We start from the raw sequence: 27564 nt of genomic DNA, 5'->3' as shown, positions 1-27564 counted from the left end.
TGTGAGCCACAGTTACCTTGTAACCAGCTAACAACTAATACACTCTTTAGGACGCTGTTAAGGAAGCACACCAAATCATCTGGCTGCTTACACAGCATGTAATTTGATGTTCAGAACTAAACTAAACCTCAGTGTCATGTTCAGTAATCCAGAAAAGATCTATATTACTTGGCCAAATCAGCTTTGTGATAGAAACTGAAGGAGGATTTATATTACTGAGGGCATTTCTTCATCTCACATAACTCTGCAAGTCAATGCCTAAAGAAGTAGAGTTGTTCTACCTTGACAAACTAAAGTTTACCAATAATCAACAGTTGTACACTAGTGTACAAATGGCTATGCATCAGCAATAACTACTGTATGTATACTTAGAAATTCCTAAGTCTTTGATGCACCCAAGCACTCTGACTGGGCTAAGTACTGTGTATGATCTCTACATCAAGGGAATATATGGTTGCTTTCTTGAAGACTCATAAAGACGGTGATTGGTTTTCCATACATCAAATGGTGGTTGTCTATCTTGTCCGATGATGAGAGGAAATCTGTACGGAAGAGTTTTTAAAGTGGAAAAGCTGTTGTGCTGGGGAAGTTCCACTCTGTTGACCTCAGAAGTCAGGGTCCAGTGGCACAACAAGCGTCGCTAACCAGGGTCTTCCTTTGTTGTAGTGGATGAACATGACATCCTCCGTGCCTTGTCATGCCTTTCGCTCTCCACGGAGCACTGCAGTACCACCCTCCTAGCTGCTGGATCTCACTGTAGATCTCATCTGCCCAGTCCACTGGAGTTGGCATTGCAAGCTGGGACAGGAATGTCCCAACATCAAATGTTCACTTGCTTAATCCAGAATATCCAATTTTATTAATGAATGGCAAAACTACTATCCATACTCAATGACTGAGAAACAGCTTCTCTTCACCATTAGATTTCTCAACAGTCCATGAACACTACCACACTATTCCTTTCTATTCACTAGTTATGTTATAATTTGTACAAATTTTATATCTGTGCTATATTGCTGCTGCAAAACTACCAAATTTCTGTAATATAAGGCAGTGATAATAAATCTGATTCTGATACAATGTTAAAAATACTGTTTATCATGTTGTAGATAGTGAATGCTCCAAACATCTTTAAAACATCTCTATTGGATGTGTTGAAAGTTCAGTCACTAGAACTTTGAAATACCATTGAAATAACTTTGTATAGCCATGTGGAGCATAACAACTACATAATTCCTAGCCAAATTTTTAATATGCAATAACTTTGTATTTACTTTCAGAATCAGTTTGCCTAAATGGAAGTAGATGGCTAGCAGGAACATAACCAGATCATCTGAGATCTTTCAAAATAGTTCCACCCCTCACCTCCCATTTATTAGTCTGATGGGAAGAGAAAGCTTGTTAACTTAGTATCACAGCACAGTTAATTAAACGAAAACAGAATCAGAATCAGGTTTAATATCACTAGCACATGTTGTGAAATTTGTTGTTATATGGCAGAAATACATTGCAATACATAATAAAACCTGTAAATTACATTATAAATAAATAAGTGTGTGTGTGTGTGTTAAATTATATGGTGCAAAAAGAGAAAAATATGTAGTGAGGTAGTGTTCACAGGTTCAATGTCCATTCAGAAATCTGATGGCAGAGGGGATGAAGCTATTCCTATTGAGAATGTGCTTTCAGGCTCCTGTTCCTCCTCTTTGATGGTAGCAATGAGTAGAGGGCATGTCCTGGATGATGAGGGTCCTTAATGATTATCCACCTACTGATGATCAGGTTAATATTGTAGAGAACCTCTCTCCTTCCTCAATTTCTTATTACAACCAAGACCAATAAATATTATGTTTCAAAATCAGAAAAAGAAAAAAAATTCTGAAACTAAAGGTAAACAGCTGCAGCTACTGTACGTCAAACAATTCGAATCTGTAGAACCTAAAGGAAAGACTCTTTAATTGCAACATAGCACTATGCTTTTTTTCTAACAGACTGATTCTAGTGACTGTCAGGTATCACCGACCATCTCCTCATCCTGAACAATAGACTACAGCTACAACTTCACATTCATGGTGACGCCTACTGTATTGCTAGTTTTCATGGAAATGTTGAATGGTATTACTATGAAAGCAATGACTTCTAATGTACTTTGAAGACATAGTCTAAAGTTACTTTAAGCAGACCATATATCTGCTTGGTTTGACTTTTGCACCACATATGTTCTTGTGTCCTCTTTGTTTAGGGTTTAAGGAAGTGAAGTAATAATTCTTGTAAGTACAATGTAGAACAAGTAATTTATATTTTCAAAGAGGCAAAAACTTCTGCTTAACCTGCAAAACCATGGAAAAACTTAACATAAAAATTTCAAACTCAAACCCAATCTGACTTGATGCTGCCTGGCCTGCTGCATTCACCAGCAACTTTGATGTGTGTTGCTGACTTGATCCTCTCCACTTTTGGTTTTATTGGAGGGAGAACGGCAGCTAAGGTCAAACCCACTCTTGAGAGGTTGATCACCCACTTAAACATCAATCAAATCTCATAATCAGGACAGGTGATTAAATTTTTATTTATCTTTTAGTGTGTACAGGATTGCTGACTAAGTAGAGAAAAAAATCAGAACTGGTGGGTGGAGGAGGGTCTCATTAAAATCTTCTAAATTCTCTGGCACTAAGGCAGGTCTCTGAGCACGGTCAAGTTTGAAACCGATAGATTTTTAAAAATCATTGGGATCTGGGGATCTTTCACTTTCCTGGATCTACAACTCATGTTCTCAGTATTATTTATTTACCTTCTCTTTTTTGTTTGCACAGTTTGCTTTCTTCTGTACATTGGTTGTTTGTCAATCTTAATGGGTAGCTTTTCATTGGTTCTATAGTATTTCTTTGTTTTACTGTGAACGCCTGCAAGCAAATGAATCTCGTGTCTGCCTATGGTGACATATACATACTTTGATAATAAATTTACTTTGAACTTTGAAACTGACACAAGGTACAAGATAAGCTACAATCTTATTAAATGGCAGATATTTAAAACATAAAACAGAAAATGCTGGAAATACTCAGCAGGTCAGGCTACATCCACCGTGTAACTAATAGAACTTAGGTTTCAGGTCATACCCTTACTCAGAATCGGAAAGGGGAGAGAAAGTTTAGCTGCAGGGAGAGGTCTCTGATAAGGCAACACCAGGCTGACCATGGTGATAAGCTGCAAACAATGTTATCTGGAGTGAATGGGAGTGAGAACACAGACAAAAGCATGTAAGAGTTGTAAAATACTGAGCAGGAAGACACTGACTAGCAGGTCAGGGTGAACATGACCTCCACTTCCAAAGGAAAAAGAGGCAAAAAAACAAATACGCTGTACCAATATCATAGTCAGAAATCAAGTTACCTGAAGTTGTACAATTCAATATTGAGTTTAGAAGCTGCAATGTGCCCAGCCTAGATATGAGAGAAGGTTTCTCAGACCTCTTTGTAACAGAACAGGAAGCCACAGGCTGATGGATTTTGGGAAGAAGATAAAAGTGGTTGTGCAGTGTTGGAGGTTCTGCAGAGAAGGGCTTCCAAGCTAATGAGGTCCATTAGAAACCTCGGTCTGGTGTTCAATGTGATTTCATTACTACCATCAGCGAGGAGATAGAGTCAGTGGGATAGAGAACTTAAAATGGCTTAAAGGGGGCATGGTAGAAACAAAATTAGTCAAGAGAGCCGTGGGAATCGATAGGTTTATAACGGATATCTTTATCGCCCTTTCCTGAGATGGAAACAGCGAGAAATATATCCATAAAGAGCACGAGAAGATCAGAGTTTGACCATGTGAAGATGAGAAAAGGACAGAAATTGCTGGCAAAGATCATGGAAATGTTGAGTTCTGCATGAGTACAGAAAATAGCTCCAATGCAGTTATTGGTGCACTGGAAAACAAGTTGGGAGAGCAGGCCCAAGTAGGTCTGAAACAATGATTGTTCCACATATCCCCGAAGAATTATGCTTGTCTTCTTCAGGGATATGTGGAACTCTCACGGCTACGGGTCTCTGTCAGTGCTCATAACTACATGCTTGAGCCTCAGGACTCACAGCACCAGGTTCAAGAACAGTTACTACTCCTCAACCAGCAGGTTCGTGAATGAAAGGGGATAACTACACTCACTTGCCTATCCACTGGAATGATCCCACAATCAAAGATCTCACTTCAAGGGCTCTTTATCTTGTTATTTCATTGCTATTTATTTATATTTGCATTTGCACAGTTTATGTTTTCTACACTCTGGTTGATCTTTCATTGATCCTGTTATAGTTACTATTCTACAGATCTGCTGAGTATGCCTGCCAGAAAATTAACCTCATGGTGACATATATGTACTTTGACAGTAAAATTTACTTTAGGGAGAGTGAATGGAATTGACGGAGAAGTTGCTCAATATGAAAACAAGTTGAGCCAAGCGAATGATGGTGCTGGTGGAAGGTAACTGGTTGGGCCTCTGCTTAAGGAAAGTGTCAAAAGATTATATATACAGATTAAGATGAAGCAATTGGGACACAGGAACTGAAGATGAGCAAAGAGGCGGAAACGTCATGGATATACAGTAAGTGGGAATTAGACCAAAGGGAAAAGGATAGCATCACGTTAGGAAGAAATAAATTCAGTGTGGCGCTGCAGGCTGAAATGATGTGTCTTCAAGGTAGCCCTCCTTTTTGGTTTTGGACAAAAGATAGAAGCGGCTATGCAGTGAGAGACGCTGCGCGGAGAAGGGCTCCAGGTAAATGAGGTCCACTTGAAAGCATGGTCTGATGTTTGACGGTCATCTCATGACTGCCACTGGGGAAGCAGTACAGGAGCCTGAAGATGCTCAGTTATTGTTTTAGAAACAGTTTCTTCCCCCTCCCATCAGATTTCTGAATGGTCATGAACCCATGAATACTAGCTCACTGTTTTGCTGTCTTTGAACTATTTACTTTTTACACATTCCTTATTGTAACATAGTGATTTTTATGTATTACACAGCACCGCTGCCACAAGCAACAAATCTAACGACATATACCAGTGATAATAAATGTGATTCTGAGGGGTGTGTCATGTTTCAAAGGAAGCAGTGGGGGGTTGTCTGAGAGCTGATGCCTGGCCTGCACGACACACCGGTTGGTTCATCACCAGACCACAAAGGCGCCATCCATGTCAATGGGTTTGATGACGACATCAGGGTTGGTCATTAGTGAACCGAGTGTTGCAAGCCAGAAAGGGGTGGGTCGGAGTGTGAGAGTGGTGTGGAGAAGTCAAGACTGTCAACGTTGTTCAGGAAATGACCATTAAATCAATCTAGACAGGGTAAATGATCAGAGCAAAGCTCGTATCTAATCTGTGAAGCAGGCTTGAGGGGCTGTTTGGCTTCTTCCTGCTATTTCATGCACTTTTTTTTGTATTGGGCAGCCAGTTTCAAAGGAAGTTAAGGTGCACATTTTTTTTTTGCAAATAAGCATTTGCTTTATCTACTGATGTTCCAAAGATATCCAATTGGAGTACTTTGAAAGTAGGACTTCATACTTCACTGGAGTTTTAATGATCCTGACATTGTAATCAGCAGTAAATGAATGACATTTAAGCCACACACAAAATGCTGAAAGAACTCATTAGGTCAGGCAGCACCTACAGAGGGGAATAAACACTCGACATCTCAGGCCAAGACCTTTCATCAGGACTGGGAATGTAGGGAGCGAAGGAGAAAGGATACAAGGGCTAGAAAGTCATTGCCAATGACCAACATTGAAATCTCCACCCAGTGGAAGTGCTCTTGATACCTTAAGTACTTCGTCCAAGTGTGTTTCAACACTGAGCTTTGATTACAAGTTCAAGTTTATTGTCATTGAACTGTATACACATATACAGTACAGCTAAATTAAACGATGTTCCTCTGGGATCAAGGTGTAAAGCACAGTACTTATACCACATACAGCATATAAAATAATATTAACAGATTTAAAAAAGTATTCTGTAGATGTACATTTTGACATAAAGTGCGTATATGACATATAGTTAAATATACAACTGTATTACTGCTACTAAAGTTATATGTTGCTGATATTACTAATACTGCTGCTAATATTATTATATGAAGGAGAATTGTAGGTGGTAATAGGGAGGAGGTTACCTACCTTTGGTTTTACCTGGCGCCATGAAATCTCATGGGGTCTACAGTTCAATGGCTATGTAATTTTTGTGGTCAGCATTACAAAGACAAGTTGGCATTTTCCAAATGCCAGATCATTTGCTGCTGTCATAACAAGGTAGAAACTGAGTTTTTTGGAATACTTCACCACCTTCCCAGCTGAGTTACTAATGGAAAAATAACACAAATTCACACACCCTTACATCAATGTGCCAGGTGTGATATTGAGGAACTTGTGTAGGAGTAGAGGAAAAAAATCAGACAGCAACTTCTCAACCTTTTGGTTTATCTCTACATGAATGACTGTTAGTTTCCATCTGATTTACTCTGTAATAATAGTAAGTGCCATTAGTTACTCTTAATGTAGGTTATGGGCCATTACATCCAGCGTAAAACATAAGCAGTACATCTTTTCAAAAGACATCAGGCAAATTATGTTATCTCAAGTTTGTTCACCAAAATAACACTTCTGATGCAAAATTGCTGGTTTAACCGTGACCGCACTGAACTAATTGCTCTGGCAAGTTAAAATAAATTGGAGTGAGAGTACTCAAATTGAAATGTAATTCCACTTTTAGCCACATGATGGTGCAGCTGGATGCATAAATGTTTCACAGACGTTTTGAATTACATACAGGTGTATGTATATTTCTGCTAATACACACGAGCTAATAACAAAGCTACTATTTAAGCAAGAAATAAGATCAGTATCACCTGTCAGAATTCTTTTTATTTTACCTTCTTAACTGAGGTCAACATTTTTTCCCCCAAACACTGGGCCATTACTGCACATCACAGTTAGTGCTCTGATTCACAAGATGGCGGCTTGCCTCATCTTGCAGACAACACAATAGAGTGAAAATTTTTGAAGGCGGTAAAATACATGACTCGGTTACATGGTGCTGTACCTTCGCTGAAGTAACTAATGGATTACTTTACTGAGCTGTTGAATTGGTAAAATAAAATGCTGTTATAGAGTCACAGAGTCATAGAACACTACAGCACAGAAACAGGTTCTTCAGCCCATCTACTCCATGTCTGATCAGTCTCATCGACCTGCACCTGGAGCTCAGTGTCATCACTGTTGCATCCCATTTCTGTGCTGTAGGGCTCTATGACCAGCCCTCCGTACCCCTCTATCCATGTAGCTACAGTATCCAAATATCTCTAAAATGCTATAATAGAACGCACATCTTTCACTTCTGCTGGCAGCTCATTCCACTTACCACCCTGAATAAAAAAGTTGCCCTCAAACATTTCACCTTTCACCCTCAGCCCATGACCTCTAGTTACTGTCTCACCCAATGTCAATGGAAAACAAACCTGCTTGTATTTAAAAACGTAAACATGAGGAATTCTGCAGATGTTGGAAATTCAAGCAACACACATCAAAGTTGCTGGTGAACGCAGCAGGCCAGGCAGCATCTCTAGGAAGAGGTACAGTCCACATTTCGGGCAGAGACCCTTCGTCCTGTACCTCTTCCTAGAGATGCTGCCTAGCCTGCTGCTTATATTTACCCTATATAGACCCCTCATGATTTTGTACACCTCTATTAAATCTCCTCTCATTCTCCTACACTCTAGAGAATGAAGTCCTAACTTATTCAGCCTTTTCCTATAACTCAGGTCCTCAAGTTCCGGCAACATCCTTGTAAATTTTCTCTGCGCTCTTTCAATCCTACTGAAAGGTAGGTAGATGACCAGAACTGTGCACAGTACTCCAAATTAGACCTCACCAGAGGATCAAAGTTGGAGAGGGTCAGCAACTTTAAGTTCCTCAGTGTTAATAGTTCTGAGGACCTGTTCCGGGTCCTGTATGTAGTGCAGTTATGAAGGAAGCATGACAGTGCCTCTACTTCTTTACGAGTTTGCGAAGATGAAATCTAACACTTTGACAAACTTCTTTAGATATGTAGTGGAGAGGATATTGACTGCCTCCCAGCCTGCTATGGAAACCTCAACGCCCTTGAACAGAAAGTCCTACAAAAAGTAGTGGATACAGCCCAGTCCATCATGGGTAAAGCCCTCCCCACCATTGAGCACATCTGCATGAAACACTGTCACAGGAAAGCTGCATCACCAGTGACCGCCACCACCCAGGAGATGCTCTCTTCTTACTGCTGCCATCAGGAAGAAGGTACAGGAGTCTTGAAACCAACACCACCAGGTTCAGGAACAGTTATTACTCCTCAACCAGCAGACTCTAGAACGAAAGGGGACAACTTCACTTGTCCCATCACTGTTCACACAAAACTTATGGACTCTTCATCTTATGTTCTTAATATGTATTGCTTAGTTATTTATTATTTATATTTCTTTCTTTTTGAATTTACACAGTTTGTTGTCTTTTGCACACTGGCTGAATGCCTACGTGGTCTTTCATTGATTCTGCTATGGTTACTATTCTATTATAGATTTATTATGCACACAAGAAAATGAATCTCAGGGTAGTATAAGGTGACATATATATATATATATATATATATATATATTATATATATACATTGATAATAAATTTACTTTGAATGAACATCTTATACAACCTCAACATAACATCCCAACTCCTGCACTCAATATTTTGATATATGAAGCTAATGTGCCAAAAGCTCTCTTTATGACCTATCTACCACTTTTAAGAAATTATGGATCTGTATTCCTAGATCCCCCTGTTTAAGGGATATACAGCTATAAATTCAGGCCTTTGGTTCAGAGACTTGGTAGTAGTTCTGATAAAACTGAGCACTTTACTAGGGCCATTTCAAAGGAAGGCATTGAAGACAAATGCTTTTAACTTTGTTGTTACAATCCCTCATTCAATTGAAAAGCACCTGGAGATTGTTGTGGGGAAATGAGTAGTGAGGGCTAATAACTATTAAGTAGTGATGTGGATTATGCTAATGTGGTAACAAGGAACTGCAGACTAAGGTGGAGACATGGAATGATGTAGCAATGATGACACCGACATTTCAGGAACGTCACTAATTGTGTTTTAGCATGCACCCATTGTTGTTGTAACAGAAGATTGGATTTACTGTTAGACCTGTCGACAATCATTTTATTCTGTAAGTTTGTAGTCTTCTACTTAATTAAGTCTTTGTATAGCCACCATTCTGTTATCAAAAGTTAATTTTACCAGTAACTTTGACAACTGAGAACGTAAAAGCTGCACCAAACTCACGCTCAGGTAAGATCAGTTTTGACTGGGCTCCTGGTGTGCACCAGTTTTTTGAGCACCAACTCTGTGTGATAGTTCAGTTTTCTCCTACAGAGATGTAATTGAAGAACAGAGCTGGAAGGTGGGACCAAGTTGCATTGCTTTGTTTCATCAGATATGTTGGATATTGAATGTCTCCCTCTGATCCTATGAAAACTGGGGAACCCATCTCAATGGCTGGGTTCAAAGTAAATTTTTATTATCAAAGTACATATATGTCACCCTATACAATCTTGAGATTCATTTTCCTGTGGGCATACTCAGCAAATCCATAGAATGATATCTATAACCGGATCAATAAATATCAACCAGAGTGCAGAAGATAGCAAATGCAAATATAAATAAATAACAATTAATAATGACAACGTGAGATAACAAGATATAGAGTCCTTAAAGTGAGATAATTTTTTGTGGGAACATCTTAATGGATGGGCAAGTGAATGTAATTATTCTCTTTTGTTCAACAGCCTGATAGTTGAGGAGTAGTAACTGTTCTTGAACCTGGTGGTGCGGGTCCTGAGGCTCTTGTACCTTCTACCCTGATGGCAGCAGTGAGAAAAGAGCATGGCCTGGGTGGTGGGATCTCTGATGATGGATGCTGCCTTCTTACGACAGTATTTCGTGTAGATGTACTCGATGGTTGGGAGGGCTTTACCAGTGAAGTACTGGGCCGAATCCATTAACTTTTGTAGGATTTTCCATTCAAAGGCATTGGTGTATCCATATCAAGCCATGATAGGTTTGTTCTTATCTCAGCATAGCGCAAGTGTCCCATCAAATGGAACTCCCATCTCCCCATACTACCCCATCAGCTCAATGTCCAGTTCCTCTTCCGTCTTACTTACAAGTTGCTCAGTGACCAGTTCTTGCCTCCCAGCACTCCGTACATCCAAATTGGTCTGCTTCCCACAAGTTCCGGACAATGGACTAAAACCACGGACCCTGCCCTTTCTTTTATTAACATCCCTTCAAGTCTCAACTGTTTCCAAAAATAAAAGTGATAGAAAGCCTGACAAGCATATGTTGGAATCTTGAAAGATAGAATCCAGCAAACACCAAATAATATGTTCTTTTTCTGGTCTTCGCCCATGTTGCATATTGATAAGGAGAAGTTCTCGTGCTGAAGACTCTCAGCCCGAAACACTGAATCTTTATTGCTCTCTAGAGATAACACCTGATTGGCTGAGTTCCTCCAGCATTTTTTGTGTGTGTTGCTCTGGATTTCCATCATCTGCAGACTTTCTTGCTTTGATAAATTTTCCTGAATGGTTGGAGGCTGCACAATTGCAATGATTGCACTGCTGATTGTATCCACATTTGAGAGAAACTACTCATCGGCAAAGCCAAGAATTTTTCCTGGAGTATTGTGTGCAGTTTTGGTCCCCTAATCTGAGGAAAGACATCCTTGCCATAGAGGGAGTACAAAGAAGGTTCACCAGATTGATTCCTGGGATGGCAGGACTTTCATATGAAGAAAGACTGGATGAACTGGGCTTGTACTCGTTGGAATTTAGAAGATTGAGGGGGGATCTGATTGAAACGTATAAAATCCTAAAGGGATTGGACAGGCTAGATGCAGGAAGATTGTTCCTGATGTTGGGGAAGTCCAGAACGAGGGGTCACAGTTTGAGGATAAGGGGGAAGCCATTTAGGACCGAGATTAGGAAAAACTTCTTCACACAGAGAGTGGTGAATCTGTGGAATTCTCTGCCACAGGAAACAGTTGAGGCCAGTTCATTGGCTATATTTAAGAGGGAGTTGGATATGGCCCTTGTAGCTACAGGGATCAGGGGGTATGGAGGGAAGGCTGGTGCAGGGTTCTGAGTTGGATGATCAGCCATGATCATCATAAATGGCGGTGCAGGCTCGAAGGGCCGAATGGCCTACTCCTGCACCTATTTTCTATGTTTCTGGCTGGCACTTTTTCTGGCAAAGTTGACGAAATTGAAGCTTGAGATTTAAATAAGTAAATCAATGTTGCTAAAATTGTATACATGATATTGTTGGCTTCAAAGCAGTATTTACATTTTTTGATAAACTTTGATGCTGTAAGATTGTGACAATTGTAAAATGATGTAAGGAAATTCTGGGTGAGGTAAATTTCCAACTGAATATTCATCACGGAATAGGCCCTTCTGACCCACCAGCAACACACTTAGTTAACCCGAGCCTAATCACAAGACAATTTACAATGACTAATTCACCTGCTAACCAGTATGCGTTTGGACTGTGTCGGAGCACCCGCAGAAACGCATGTGGTCATGCGCCGGAATTGAACTCCGAACTCCGATGCCCCAAGCTGTAATAGCGTTGTGCTAACCGCTACACCACCAAGGCACCTTCCCCCCATCCACAACTTGTTTCAATTATTAAATACATATGCTCCAAATACACACATAAATGGAGCACGGGCATATTAGCTTCATATGTGCTTGTAAATTTTTGGAAATTAAATAAAGATGGAACTAATTAAATAAAGTATGAGACTAATATTCACACACAAATGTTGATGACTGTTTTGAATTAGGAAGGCATGGAACCTGAACTGAAAAAGCAGGAAGGAATGCCAGAGGATAAACTATGTGGGTCCCAAAATTAACTGTTAACAACTTGCTTCTCATAAAAAAAATCCAAATATGTGTTACATTATCAAAACCAGATCTAAAATTTACAACAGTTATTACACCAGATCTAAAATTTACAACAGTTATTTCAGAAACATATACCTACCCTGAGAGTGATTCCTTCCTCTTCAGCCCTTTATCTTTCCTACCAATCTGGCATCACCTATCACCTTCTAATTGTCCTCTTTCCCCTCCCCCCACCTTTTTATTCTGCTGTCTTCCCCTTTCCTCTCCAGTCCTGTTGAAAGGTCTTGGCCCTAAACACCGACTGTTTATTCATTCCCATGTGTCCCCCTCAGGCTCCCCGATGGTAGCCATGAGAAGAGGGCATGTCCTGAATGATGGAAGCTGATCGTGTTTTGAAGATTCTTTCCATGGCGATGAGGTTAGCATCTATGATGGAGCTGGGTGGATTTGCATCATTTTCCCAATCCTATCCAATGGGCCCCTCCTTACCCGAGAGTGATACAACCAATTAGAATGCTCTTTCAAAGGCAATTGCAGGTTACATTCCGTTCCAATATTTTAAGTTTTATTTTATTTAGAGGTTCAGCACAGTAACAGGCCCCTCTGACCCGATGAAACCGCACTGCCCAGTTACACCCATGTGGCCAACTAGCCTACTATCCCGTATCCCTTTGGGATGTGAGGGGAAACCGGAGCATCTGGAGGAACCCTTGCAGTCACAGGGAGAACATGAAAGCTCCTTACAGACAGTGAAGGAATTGAACCTGGGTTCAGTTTCTGCTGACATTGTAATAGCGTTATGTTAACCGCTAGGCTATCGCGCTGAAGTCTTTAGAATTTAGGACAAAAATATCATCTTCAGTGCAAGATCTACAGTGTGCAGAAGTCTTAGACACATTATATATATACATGGCATTTTATATATATATATAGAGAGCTATGCTGCCTAATACTTTTTCCACAGTACTGTATATTATGACTTTCCAATACCAAACACTACTGAGCTAATACAAAGCTAAGAAGTCTTTCCCAACCACCTTCCTATTTTAACCAATATACAATACTGTGCAAAAGATTAGCACCCTAGCTATACATGTGTGTCCAAGACTTATGCACAGCACTGTATAAACAGATGCCAAAATGTCTGGGAATCAATTTCACACAATGAGGATGGAAGAAAATTTAACAGTATCTGTTGAAAGGAAAACTGGTGAATACCTTACAATAATGACACAGGACACGACCGCTGGGTCTGTGCTGGTTCCTAGGGAGCTATCCCATTAGTTCCAATGCCTCCCCCTTCTCTCTCATGCCCACAGGGTCACCTTTAATTTATTTTTGAATTTATCTGTGTGAAGATCTACACTCAGTGGCCACATTATTAAGTACCTCCTGTATCTAATAAAGTGGCCAGTGAGTGCATGTTCATGGCCCTCTGCTGCTATAGCCCGTCAAGATTCAATGCGCTGTGCATTCAGAGATCTTCTTCTTGCGCTGGCAGCTCATTCCACACTCTAATAACCACCTGAGTGAAGAAGTTTCCCCTCGTGTTCCTCCTAAACTTTTCACCTTTCACCCTTAACCCTTGACATCTAGTTGTAGTCCCACCCAACTTCAGTGGAAAATTATGAGATCTAGTTTATCTCAAGTTACTATCACCTTCCTGTCAGCTTGGACCAGTCTGACCATTCTCCTCTGATCTCTCTCATTACCAAGGCATTTTCACCCACAGAACTTGCACTCACTGGATGTATTTTGTTTTTTTGCACCATTCCCTGTAAACCCTAGAGACTGCTGTACCTGAAAGTTGCAGGAGATCAGCAATTTCTGAGATACTCAAGCCACCCCATCTGGCACCAACAATTATTCCAAAGCCAAAGTAATTTAGATCACATTTCTTCCCCATTCTGATGTTTGGTCTGAACAACAACTGAATCTTTTGACCATGTCTGCATGCTTTGAGATGCAGTCACATAATTGGCTGATTAGATATTCACATTAAAGAGCAGGTGAAGAGGTGTCATGAGACCATGATCGCCTATGTGATATGACACGGCACATGATGATGATGATGTATAGGTATACCTAATATACTGGCCACTGAGTACACAGTGAAAAGTTATCCCACAGGATGTCCCTAGGCTATGAAAGGGGCAGAGGACTCACAGGAAATCCCAACAGCTACAAAGGGATTGTGAAAGTTTTGCAGATTCAGCAGCAAAGGTCAGGATTCCTGGAGCTGTGAAACACTGACTGCTTCTGCAGCGTGTTGTCTGATTTGAAGGGAAAAAGCAGAGCAGTGGACTTTAGTACACAGCTCTACCAGATGGTGGGGCACAGGAATCACCAGTGCCATATCATTCTATAATTTTGTAAATAACTAAAGAATAGTTCAAAAAAACATTAGTATGTCTATTTCACTTCATTGGCCTTATGGGAAAAAAAAAGCAATCTGCATATTTTTATAATTTGTGTTTAGTCCTTAATTTTAATTGAAATTCAGTATCCTAAATTCCAGGCCAACTATTTAAATACTGTTAATTGGATTGCAGTCAGAATTTTAAAACGAGCACAAATTATTTTAACATATTAAATGAAAACGTGGGAAAGTCATTAAAAGAATGTTCATAATGAATAAAACAATCAGAAAGCAAGAAACTTTGAAATAACGTCACTGGAAAAATACATTAGGTAAATAGTTAAAGTCAATTTGGATTAAAGCAAGCTACTTCAAACAAGATAATTCCAGATTTTGCAATAAATTGTGAAGCTGGTTTTAGTGCACATACATGGAAATTCAGAAAACTACTAGGTTAATTAGCACTTCGAGCCAATTCTCTTCTTCAATAGTGAACATCGATCAAAGATCCCCACCATGAGGGCCATGCCAGGTTTTTGCAACTACTATCAGACAGTACAGAAACCTAAAGTCCCACACCACTGGGTTCAAGAACAGCTATTTCAATTGTATGGTAAACTCTGCCAGCCCTGTCATGGGCACTAGATTCCCCACCTTCGAGGACACCTTCAAAAGGCGATGCCTCGAAAAGGTGGGCATCATTAAGGACACCCACCACCCAGGACCTGCCCTCTTCTCATTACTACAGCAGAGAGGGAGTACAGGAGCCTGATGATACTCAACGTTTTAGGAACAGCTTCTCCCAATTTGCCATCAGATTTCTGAATGGATGATGAACCAACCCATGAATACTATCTCACAGGTTTTGCTCTCACTACATATATAATTTAACTTTTATTCTATATCTATATATATATTTCATATTGTAGTTTACAGTATTTTTATTTATTGCATTGTACTGCTGCCGCAAAACTAATTTCACAACATTTGTCAGTGATATTAAACCTGATTCTGATTCACTTGAACCTACCAGGCACTGAAGACTATGTGTCAAGTGCTGGAAGATGAGAATAATATGGACAGGTACCCACTGGTTGGCGGATATGTGGTGGCTGTTTCCATGCTGTATGACTCTGTGACTCTTTGGATCAAATTACTATACTTAATTACTTTTATTAGCTACGGCTGGGTCACCTTTTTATTTGCATTTCTTCTTATGCAGTTGAAATGTAACTATTCTCCAGAAAAACAAAGATTTCACACTGACACTGATGAGGCAGACACATGGAATTTGCATTTGGTGTGTGCACGCATCATTTATGAATCTGACTGAAAATTAACTCTTTTACCTTCAGCCTACTGTAAACAGTAATCATTTATATAATAGGAAACCTAACACATAATGAGGCAATGTCACAACTCTATAAAGCTCTGGTCAGATCACACATGGAGTATTGTGTTACGTTCTGGTCACCTCATTATAGGAAGTATGTTGAAGCTTTGGAGAGCGTGCAGAGGAGATCTACCAGGATGCTACCTCGATTAGAGAACATGTCTTATGAGGAAAGGTTGAGCAAGCTGCAGCTTTTTTCTTCAGAGCGAAGGAGGATGAGAGGTGATTTGAACAAGGTGTATAAGATTATCACAGGCATAGCTAGAGTGGATAGCCAATAGCTTTTGCCCAGAGTAGTGACGGCTAATACCAGAGGACATCCTTCGAAGATGAGTGCAGGAAAGTTTAAGACAGTCATCAGAGGTAGTTTTTTTTAGACATAGGGAGTGTTAAGAGCCTAGATCATCTGCCAGGGGTGGTGATAGAGGCTAATGCATTGGGGACATTTAAAAGACTCTTAGATAAGAACATGGATGAAAGAAGAATGGAGGGCTATCCCGGAGGGGAGCGTTAGATTGATCTTGGAGTCGGTTAAGAGGTTAGCCCAACATAATGGACATGTACTCTGTAAGCAAAAGAGGATAACTAATCAGAGTATATTGGTACTTTATACCGATAAAAAGAAAAATCATACTGCCCCATTTTAAGATAAATAAGCTGCATTTATTTATCACCTATTACATTCTTAAAATCAGTGAATTACATTTGAAATGTAATCACTGATGGTATGTAGGCAAATAGAGTGGCAAACTTGTCCACAGGGAAAACCTACATATTGTCCTGAAAGGAATACTTTCCTTTGGGTAGAACTGGATGAAAAGTGTATGCAGGCCATGGCATGAGGAGAACATCTTGTTTTTCATGGTGTGATTCACATTCATCTGAACAAGCAGACTTGGCTTCTATTTAATGCCTCACCTAAAGTAATTGATTGGACAAAATAGCTCTCCTCCACAGCACCACCAAACTCTGTGTCTACAGCATATGCTCGAGTTTGGGAGTGAAATGTAACTCAGTGTCAACAGAATTATGCAATTATTTTTCCTCTGTACCACGCTTCCTAATCAACTCTGACTTAAATCATATGTATCCAAGAAAATACACGAGTAGATTACGTGTTCATTTGAGCCTACTTTACCTATTGAGATTATGATTGATGTCATTATAACCTCAGTTCTCCATTTACACTGTGAAGTAAGGTTTCATATTTTTTGCAGAGCATTCCGACTGGTTGCACCCCGGCATAATACGGATGCTCCAATGCACAGGGTGGCAAGAGGCTGCAGAGGGTTGTACACTATGCGCGCTCCATTACCAGCACAGCCCCCCTGCCCCCCACCATCGAGGACACCTTTAGGAGACGGTGCCTCAAGAAGGTGATATCCATCACTAAGGACCCTCGCCATCAGGGATATGCCCTCTGCTCATTACCACCATCAAGGAGGAGGTATAGAAGCCTGAGGACACACGTTCAATGATTCAGGAACTGCTTCTCTCCCTCTATCATCAGGTATTAGATGGTCTGTCAGCCTGTGAAAACTATTTCATTAAACAAATATTTTGTCATAGTCATACTTTATTGATCCCGGGGGAAATTGGTTAAACTTGTAATACTTATTTTGTAATTTTATGCCTTTGCCATGTACTATTTGCTACAAAACAAGAAATTTCACAAATCTATTTAACATTGTCCAAAAATATCCAAGGACTCTGCTTCCATGATTAAGTTCAAGTTTAATTGTCGTTCAACCATACACGAATACCCATGAATACAGCCAAACGAAACAACGTTACTCTGGGGCCAAGGTGTGGAACACGGCACCAGCAGTCACATACAGCACATGTAAGGCAGCAGTAAAATACAGTCACACACAAAAAAATGTTACTTGCTTTCACTGCCCTTGCAGAAGAATATTCCACACAATCACCACCCTCAGTGAGAAAACATCACCTCAACTCTGCCTTAAACAGGCAACCTCATGTTTTTAACCCCTAGTTGTAGACTCTCCCATAAGAAGATAAAATCCTCTCCACGTCCAACCTGTCTAGGCCCCTTATTTGTTTCAAATAAGTCACCTTTTACTCTTCTAAACTCTAGTGGATAAGTCTAGACTGCCTAATCTTTCCTCATGATACAGCCTGACCCATCTGTTATCAACTGTGTAAACCTTCCCTGATCTGCTTCCAATATATTTGCATTTCTCTTTAAATAAGGATAACAATACATATTGGTCTCACCAATGGCTCATACAACTGAAGAATAACATCCCTACTCCTGTAATCAATTCTCCTAGCAAAAAGCAATACAATTCCCTGAAATTTCCTAATTGCTTCCTGTATTCTAGCATTTTGTGAATTAGCTACAATTTCATGCCATTGTTTTTCCCCTGTTTGAATATACAAGTTCCTATTTTCTCACATACTCCACTTGCCAGATCTTTGCCCACTGCATAACCTATCTATATCCCTTTTTAGCCTCCTCATGTTGTCTTTACAACATGCTTTCCTATGTATCTGTGTCACAAGCCAATTTAACAACTCCTTCTTTGATGCTGTCACGTTGGGAAATGTTGAGATCATAGTAAAGATTCCTCTAGCCTACCACTCATGACATTTTGCCAATCAGAAAAAGACCATGTTAGCCACTCAATTTTCTACCCAAGTCAATATATTACATCCTCCACTATAAGCTTTCAATTTCTGCAATAGCCTTTGAAATGTCATCCCAAATTCCCTCTGGAAATCTAAATTCTTCCATTAGTTCCCTTTTATCCACAACAATTGTTACTCAATAAAGATCTTCAATAAGTTGGTCAAACTTTTATTTATTTTTCACAAAACTACGTTGATTTTTTTCCTGATTGCTTTGAATTTTATTAAGTGTTCTGTTCTAACAAGTATAATAATAGCTTCTTACGTCTGCCTCCCAAAACAGATCATATGGTAACTGCCCTCTGGGTTCCTGCTTTCTGCCTCCATTCACTTTTACGTTTGTAAATAAACAAGTTACATTTTCTATTTTCCAGTATGCTGGAAGTTGGAAATTTAAAACCATTGCATTATCTAAATGGCTCCTCATCTACAGACCCACGGACAAAGTCCAAAAGATCCTGGGGACTGGGGATCTCTCAGCTCTAAGAACTTAGTGCCACTTCCCTGGTTGTTGCCTTACATACAGCTTCGGAAAGGTCTAGCACCCAGAAAGACATCCAAAAAACAAAAATTCTAAATTCAGGGATAGAAATGAAAAGGAAGACTTGATTAATAAAAAAAAGTCTTAGAATGTTTAATGCATTTGGGAATAACAGCATTCAGGCAAAAGGTAAGCACAAGAGATTTGGCAGTTGCTGAAATCCAGAGTAAAACACACAAAATTGTGCAGGAATTCAGCTGGTCAGACAGCGTCTATGGAAAGGAATAAAGAGACAACTTTTCTGGCCGAGACCCTTCATCAGGAAGGGTCTGGGCCCAAAATGTCACCTGTTTATTTCTTTCCATAGATGCTGCCTGATCTGTGGAGTTCCTTCAGGCAAAATAACAAAATTAATTAAACCCTTAGATTTACTGCAACATCCACATCAAATGAGAGTGGTGAATCTGTGGAATTCTCTGCCACAGCAAACAGTTGAGGCCAGTTCATTGGCTATATTTAAGAGGGAGTTAGATATGGCCCTTGTGGCTATGGGGATCAGGGGGTATGGAGGGAAGGCTGGGGCGGGGTTCTGAGTTGGATGATCAGCCATGGTCATAATAAATGGCGGTGCAGGCTCGAAGGGCCGAATGGCCTACTCCTGCACCTATTTTCTATGTTTCTATGTAAATCTGATAGTTAAATCTGACTCTGTTTCTTTTTTTTTCAAACATTGTTCTGCTTTAGACTGTCAATTATTCAAAAAATACAAATAAAAATCATTGAAACTGAGCCAGTGCTTCATGCTCCTTAGAACATATTAATAACACAGCTGGCTGATGTGCACCAGGTAGCTTAAATTGCGAGCCAGACAAACAGCGATTCACAGCCTTTGTTTGGAGTGAATACTGATCTGCTTTCATAGAATACAAATAAATAGAGCACATAGGTAAATGAAACCTCAGATTTAAATTCATGATTCATCTACCAGTCTGCCTCATAATGAAAGACTAATGGCTCATGGTACTGGAATGCTTTACAAATATATAACAAACTGGGTAAGATGTTAATTGTCACTGAAGGTTGTCTCTCAAACGTCTATAACGAAGAATGTAGAAGCTTTAGAGAAGGTGCAGAGAAAATTTACCTGGATGCTGCTGGATTAGAGAGCATATTTTATGAAGCTAGGTTACAGCTTTTCTCTTTGGACTGAAGGAGGATGAGACGTAACTTGATAGAGGTGTGCAAGGTGATAAGAGGCATAGATTGAGTAGACTTCCAGGGTGAAAATAGCTAACATAAGGGGGCATAATTTTAAGGTGACTGGAGAAAAATATAGGGGGGATGTCAGAGGTAGTTATTTATTATTATACAGAGATTACTAGGTGCATGGAATATATTGCCAGGGGTGGTGGTCGAGGCAGATGCATTAGGGACATATAAGAAACTCTTAGATAAGCACGTGAATGAAAGAAAAACGGAGGGCTAGGTGGGAGAGACGGGATGGGTTGATCTTGGAGTAGGTTAAAAGGTCGGCACAATATCCTGGGCAGAAGAGCCTGCTTTGTGCTGTACTGTTCTATGTCTATGAAAAATTATCCACATTGTTCAAAAGCAACTGTCATCTAACTCAACTGCACATACTTAGTAAAATTTATTTTCATCAGTCATGACATCCTAAGCAAATGCTGTTGCTAAATTCTTCTACTAACTAAGTCTTACTGGAGAGGGCAGTAGATCATTGATAAGATGCAACACTCCGGCAAATTCTTGCATAAGTTCCTCAAAATGAACTCTATGCTGGCACCATAAATTTCCAAAATTTAAGGTTGACAATCAGTGGTCACTACAAAACAATGCACTCCTTAAGGTGTTATTCCAGAAGTACATTATTACACCATTGTAGTATCACTGTTCATTCTTCTAATAGAAGTACATCCACTATCAAGTCAAAACAAGTCACTTTTTATTGTCATTTCGACCATAACTGCTGGTACAGTACACAGTAAAAACGAGACATTTTTCAGGACCATGGTGCTAAATGAACAATACAAAAACTACACTGAACTACGTAAAAAACAACACAAAACTACACTAGACTACAGACCTACCCAGGACTGCATAAAGTGCACAAAACAGTGCAGGCATTATAATAAATAATAAACAAGACAATAGGCACAGTAGAGGGCAGTAGGTTAGTGTCAGTCCAGGCTCTGGGTATTGAGGAGTCTGATGGCTTGGGGGAAGAAACTGTTACATAGTCTGGTTGTGAGAGCCCGAATGCTTCGGTGCCTTTTGCCAGATGGCAGGAGGGAGAAGAGTTTGTATGAGGGGTGCATGGGGTCCTTCATAATGCTGCTTGCTTCACGGATGCAGCGTGTGGTGTAAATGTCTCTAATGGTGGGAAGAGAGACCCTGATGATCTTCTCAGCTGACCTCACTATCTGCTGCAGGCTCTTGCGATCTGAGATGGTGCAATTTCCGAACCAGGCAGTGATGCAGCTGCTCAGGATGCTCTCAATACAACCTCTGTAGAATGTGGTGAGGATGGGGGGTGGGAGATAGACTTTTCTCAGCCTTTGCAGTAAGTAGAGACGCTGCTGGGCTTTTTTTGCTATAGAGCTGGTGTTGAGGGACCAGGTGAGATTCTTCGCCAGGTGAACACCAAGAAATTTGGTGCTCGTAATGATCTCTACGGAGGAGTTGTTGATGTTCAGTGGAGAGTTGTCGTTCCATGTCCTCCTGAAGTCAACAACCATCTCTTTTGTTTTGTTCACATTCAGAGACAGGTTGTTAGCTCTGAACAACTATACTGTTGGGGATAAAGTTCCAGGACTTAGTGACAATAAAGGACTGATGATATACTTCCAAATTAGGACAATGTGGGATTTGGAGGAGAACCAACAGACATTAGTGTCCCCATTCACCAGTGGTCTTTCTCCTTTTTGGTAGAAGAGGTTTGCTGGTTTGGTACATGTTTTAGGAGCAGACTAAGTGAGTAACTGTAGTCACTCAAAGTAGTTTGATGTCTAAGACCATTTCCTGTCATTTGGCATGAGGTCCTCAACATCTGCATGGTTTATCTAAGAATTTCGGGCAAGAGCAAGTCTAAGAATATGGTAGAGGGGTGTAGGTTTTGCAAGAACAGGAAAGAGGGGTTGTGCAGCAATTTCCCAAGCTCTTTAGTGACCAGTCTGTCTACTACTAGCTGATCAGATCTTACCATGAATAATCCCCATCAATGATCCCAGATTTTGCTGACTAGAACAATGTCCTTTTCATCACAATCCCAAAACATCAACATAAAATCATTACAGATTAAATTTATGAATTAAACCAGGACAAACACTATAAACTGAACTTGTGCTGCACCTCAAATACACCAAATATATATCAAACTGCTTGTCTGGATTAGTGGGCGAGATTTTTTCCGAAGCACTGACAATGATTACTCCAGGAAATATCAGCAATTGCATATTTTCATTTCAGGAAGTTGGTGAACTGGTTGGAGGGTTGCAGGAGATCTAAGTAAAGGCATCCGTTAATCTTGCGAGACCATGGATCTGCACCTGGAAAGTCTTCACTCTCCAGGGTGCAGGCCTGGGCAAGGTTCTATGGAAGACCAGCAGCTGCCCATGCTGCAAGTCTCCCCTCTCCACGACACCAATGTTGTCCAAGGGAAGGGCATTAGGACCTATACAGCTTGGCACCAGTGTCGTCGCAGAGCAATGTGTGATTAAGTACCTTGCTCAAGGACACAACACGTTCCCTCAGCTGGGGCTCAAACTCACAACCTTCAGGTCACTAGTCCAATGCCTTAACCACTTGGCCACGTGCCCACACTGGAGAATCTAAATATGCATAATATTTAAACAAACTCTATTTATAACATCTTAAAGAGATTCTCTTAATGTTGAGTTTTAGAGATCGTTGTTAATTATTTTAGGATGTAGTAAGTAGACCTCACTCACCTTACTGATTACCGCAAGACTACTTCATGGCAAAGCAATGCATTTACAATAAATAATGGCAACTTTAAAAACTACATAATAGTGAAGTGCCTTGGAAATTTTAAGAAATAATGCATATCTATCTATCTAATAATTTCTCTGTTTAAACAGAAGCAAAGCAGATTCTCATGCTATATCAAGAATTCAAATTCTATTACTATGAACATAATCACAATAATTAGACATCAACTGACCTTTTGAGTACTGTACTGAAAAGAACTGGTTTCAAGAAATACAACATGTTGTAAGATGTATCGCTCACATTGAAGAATAAAACACATTTGAATGTTTAAAAAACACACCAGAATGTTTGTATATTACTATTTTACAGTTTTAAATTTAAATTTCATTTTAAAAAGCAATTACTGATTCTAATCTTGTAGTATCTTCTTACCTTGTTAATGATGTAAATGACATCACCACGTTTAAAAGATAGTTCATCAGCCTGATCCCCTGAGCAGTCCCACAATCCTTGGTAATAACTGGCATAGTCAGTTGCCTTATCTGAATTTAAAAAGAAAACAAAATATCATTACTCCAGAACTAATTCAAATCTAATCCCCTGCTGAGGGATTAAAATAAACATATTGATACTTCTTGACTTGACGTTTTCAGATTGGTTGACTTGGAATCTCAAATCTGCTAGATAAATGGAAGAAATCAATTTCTTGTCACAACTAAACTGCATTAAAGAGTTAGTCAGCTCTGTACAAGGGCTTCTGCTGTAGAGGATTTTTTTCTGAAATAAATAGGTAAGAAATCATGATTGCAGGTGGCTGCTAGTGCTGTCTTTACTTGCAAGTGGTTTTGATGACTTTATCATCGGCCCAGAAATTGTCCGCCCAATGAAGCAGAGGAGGCTACCTCAGTAAATATATTTAAGACAAGGTTGGATAGATTTTTGCACAGGAGGAGAATTAAGGGGTATGGGGAAAAGGCAGGTAGGTGGAGATGAATCCATGGTCAGATCAGCCGTGATCTTCTTGAATGGTGGAGCAGGCTCAATGGGCTAGATGACTGACTCCTGCTCCTATTTTTTATGTTTTTATGTTCTTGTGTTGTAACAGCAACACTGGCATTACATGACTTATAAAAAAAATATATATTGTGATCTCTGATCAGGCAGTGACAAATCTGCAGCACGATTTGTAGGCACGGAATTATAGAGCACTGCAGCACAAAACAGGCCCTTATGCCCATCTAGTCCATGCCAAACTGGCATTCCCATCAATCTGCACCCGGACCATCTAGTCCATGTCAAACTAGTATTCCTATTGACCTGCACCTGGACCATCTTGTCCATGCCAAACTAGCATTCCCATCGACCTGCACCCAGACCATCTAGTCCATGTCAAACTAACATTCCCATCGACCTGCACCCGGACCATCTAGTCCATGCCAAACTAACATTCCCATCAACCTGCACCTGGACCATCTAGTCCATGCCAAACTAACATTCCCATCGACCTGCACCCGGACCATCTAGTCCATGTCAAACTAGCATTCCCATCGACTGCACCCGGACCATCTAGTCCATGTCAAACTAGCATTCCCATCGACTGCACCCGGACCACCTAGTCCATGTCAAACTAGCATTCCCATCGACTGCACCCGGACCATCTAGTCCATGTCAAACTAGTATTCCCATCGACCTGCACCCGGATCATCTAGTCCATGTCAAACTAGTATTCCCATCGACCTGCACCCGGATCATCTAGTCCATGTCAAACTAACATTCCCATCGACCTGCGCCCGGACCATCTAGTCCATGTCAAACTAGTATTCCCATCGACCTGCACCCAGACCATCTAGTCCATGTCAAACTAGCATTCCCATCGACCTGCACCCGGACCACCTAGTCCATGTCAAACTAACATTCCCATCGACCTGCACCCGGACCATCTAGCCCATGTCAAACTAGTATTCCCATCGACCTGCATCCAGACCACCTAGTCCATGTCAAACTAGTATTCCCATCGACCTGTACCCGGACCATCTAGTCCATGTCAAACTAGCATTCCCATCGACCTGTACCAGGACCATCTAGTCCATGTCAAACTAGTATTCCCATCGACCTGCACCCAGATCATCTAGTCCATGTCAAACTAGTATTCCCATCGACCTGCACCCGGACTATCTAGCCCATGTCAAACTAGTATTCCCATCGACCTGCACCCAGACCATTTAGTCCATGTCAAACTAGTATTCCTATTGACCTGCACCTGGACCATCTTGTCAATGCCAAACTAGCATTCCCATCGACCTGCACCCGGACCACCTAGTCCATGCCAAACTAACATTCCCATCGACCTGCACCCGGACCATCTAGCCCATGTCAAACTAGTATTCCCATCGACCTGCACCCGGACCATCTAGCCCATGTCAAACTAGTATTCCTATTGACCTGCACCTGGACCATCTTGTCAATGCCAAACTAGCATTCCCATCGACCTGCACCCGGACCACCTAGTCCATGCCAAACTAACATTCCCATCGACCTGCACCCGGACCATCTAGTCCATGTCAAACTAGTATTCCCATCGACCTGCACCCAGATCATCTAGTCCATATCAAACTAGTATTCCCATCGACCTGCACCCGGACTATCTAGCCCATGTCAAACTAGTATTCCCATCGACCTGCACCCAGACCATTTAGTCCATGTCAAACTAGTATTCCTATTGACCTGCACCTGGACCATCTTGTCAATGCCAAACTAGCATTCCCATCGACCTGCACCCGGACCACCTAGTCCATGCCAAACTAACATTCCCATCGACCTGCACCCGGACCATCTAGCCCATGTCAAACTAGTATTCCCATCGACCTGCACCCGGACCATCTAGCCCATGTCAAACTAGTATTCCTATTGACCTGCACCTGGACCATCTTGTCAATGCCAAACTAGCATTCCCATCGACCTGCACCCGGACCACCTAGTCCATGCCAAACTAACATTCCCATCGACCTGCACCCGGACCATCTAGCCCATGTCAAACTAGTATTCCCATCGACCTGCACTCGGACCATCTAGCCCATGTCAAACTAGTATTCCCATCAACCTGCATCCAGACCACCTAGTCCATGTCAAACTAGTATTCCCATCGACCTGTACCCGGACCATCTAGTCCATGTCAAACTAGCATTCCCATCGACCTGTACCCGGACCATCTAGTCCATGTCAAACTAGTATTCCCATCGACCTGCACCCGGACTATCTAGCCCATGTCAAACTAGTATTCCCATCGACCTGCACCCAGACCATCTAGTCCATGTCAAACTAGTATTCCTATTGACCTGCACCTGGACCATCTTGTCAATGCCAAACTAGCATTCCCATCGACCTGCACCCGGACCATCTAGTTCATGCCAAACTAACATTCCCATCGACCTGTACCCGGACCATCTAGTCCATGCCAAACTAACATTCCCATCGACCTGTACCCGGACCATCTAGTCCATGTCAAACTAGCGTTCCCATCGACCTGTACCCGGACCATCTAGTCCATGTCAAACTAGCGTACCCATCGACCTGCACCCGGATCATCTAGTCCATGTCAAACTAGCATTCCCATCGACTGCACCCGGACCATCTAGTCCATGTCAAACTAGCATTCCCATCGACTGCACCCGGACCATCTAGTCCATGTCAAACTAGCATTCCCATCGACCTGCACCCGGATCATCTAGTCCATGTCAAACTAGCATTCCCATCGACCTGCACCCAGACTATCTAGCCCATGTCAAACTAGTATTCCCATCGACCTGCTCCCAGACCATCTAGTCCATGTCAAACTAGTATTCCCATCGACCTGCACCCGGACTATCTAGCCCATGTCAAACTAGTATTCCCATCGACCTGCACCCGGACCATCTAGTCCATGTCAAACTAGTATTCCCATCGACCTGCACCCGGACCATCTAGTCCATGTCAAACTAGTATTCCCATCGACCTGCACCCAGACTATCTAGCCCATGTCAAACTAGTATTCCCATCGACCTGCTCCCAGACCATCTAGTCCATGTCAAACTAGTATTCCCATCGACCTGCACCCGGACTATCTAGCCCATGTCAAACTAGTATTCCCATCGACCTGCACCCGGACCATCTAGTCCATGTCAAACTAGTATTCCCATCGACCTGCACCCGGACCATCTAGTCCATGTCAAACTAGTATTCCCATCGACCTGCACCCAGACCAATGCCTTTCTAATGCCCTGGTTAAGATTTCTACTGCTATGGTGTGAGTTATTTTATTTTAGCTGCTTTCTGTAAAAGCAGTGTGCCCTGCTGGTAAAATTGTTTTGCCTTTGGCTAAAGATAAGGAGCAATGTTAGGAATGCTGTGTCAGCCAGTCAGGTGTGGGATGGCATGGAACATTCTCGAGAGCTAGGCAGGAAGAGGTTTCTGAAGGACAGTAGTCTGGTTTGGCGTCTTTTGGTGGGAGGTGCAGAGAGAAGAGCACCAGGGAAGATACCTGGGGGATCCCACCTGACGGAGAAACCCTACTGCAAGCAGTGCTTCCCTAGCTGGAGTTCTACCTGTGGTTGGCGACTAAAGCTAATCCCAGCTACTACAGAAATGAGCTCCAAAGTTCATGTGTACTTCATGTATATGTGTACTTAGACTGGTTTAACTGTAATGGGCCCTCTTATCTTTCTCTGTTAACTGATAAAATTGAAAATTGGTAAGTGTAAATT

The 27564-nt window shown here is 41.2% G+C and overlaps 1 protein-coding gene and 1 long non-coding RNA gene across 3 annotated transcripts in view; one reads left to right on the top strand and one right to left on the bottom strand.

The window, feature by feature from the left end:
- LOC134357842 (uncharacterized) overlaps window positions 1–17442 on the top strand; it is a 113332-nt gene extending 95890 nt beyond the window's left edge. For both annotated transcript variants that reach the window (XR_010020738.1, XR_010020737.1), the window contains exon 3: window positions 16941–17442. This is a non-coding gene — a long non-coding RNA (uncharacterized LOC134357842). The remainder of the gene's footprint in view (window positions 1–16940) is intronic.
- The window catches only part of skap2 (src kinase associated phosphoprotein 2), a 280543-nt gene that overhangs the window by 34571 nt on the left and 218408 nt on the right, over window positions 1–27564 (bottom strand). Inside the window, exon 11 of the mRNA XM_063069551.1 lies at window positions 23258–23367. Coding sequence (XP_062925621.1) covers window positions 23258–23367 — 110 coding nt within the window. The remainder of the gene's footprint in view (window positions 1–23257; window positions 23368–27564) is intronic.

This window comes from Mobula hypostoma, chromosome 17 (genome assembly GCF_963921235.1).
Source record: "Mobula hypostoma chromosome 17, sMobHyp1.1, whole genome shotgun sequence".
NCBI classification, from domain to species: Eukaryota; Metazoa; Chordata; class Chondrichthyes; order Myliobatiformes; family Myliobatidae; genus Mobula; species Mobula hypostoma.
The sequence above is the reverse complement of the archived record's forward strand: the minus strand, read 5'-3'. Positions and strand labels throughout refer to the sequence as shown.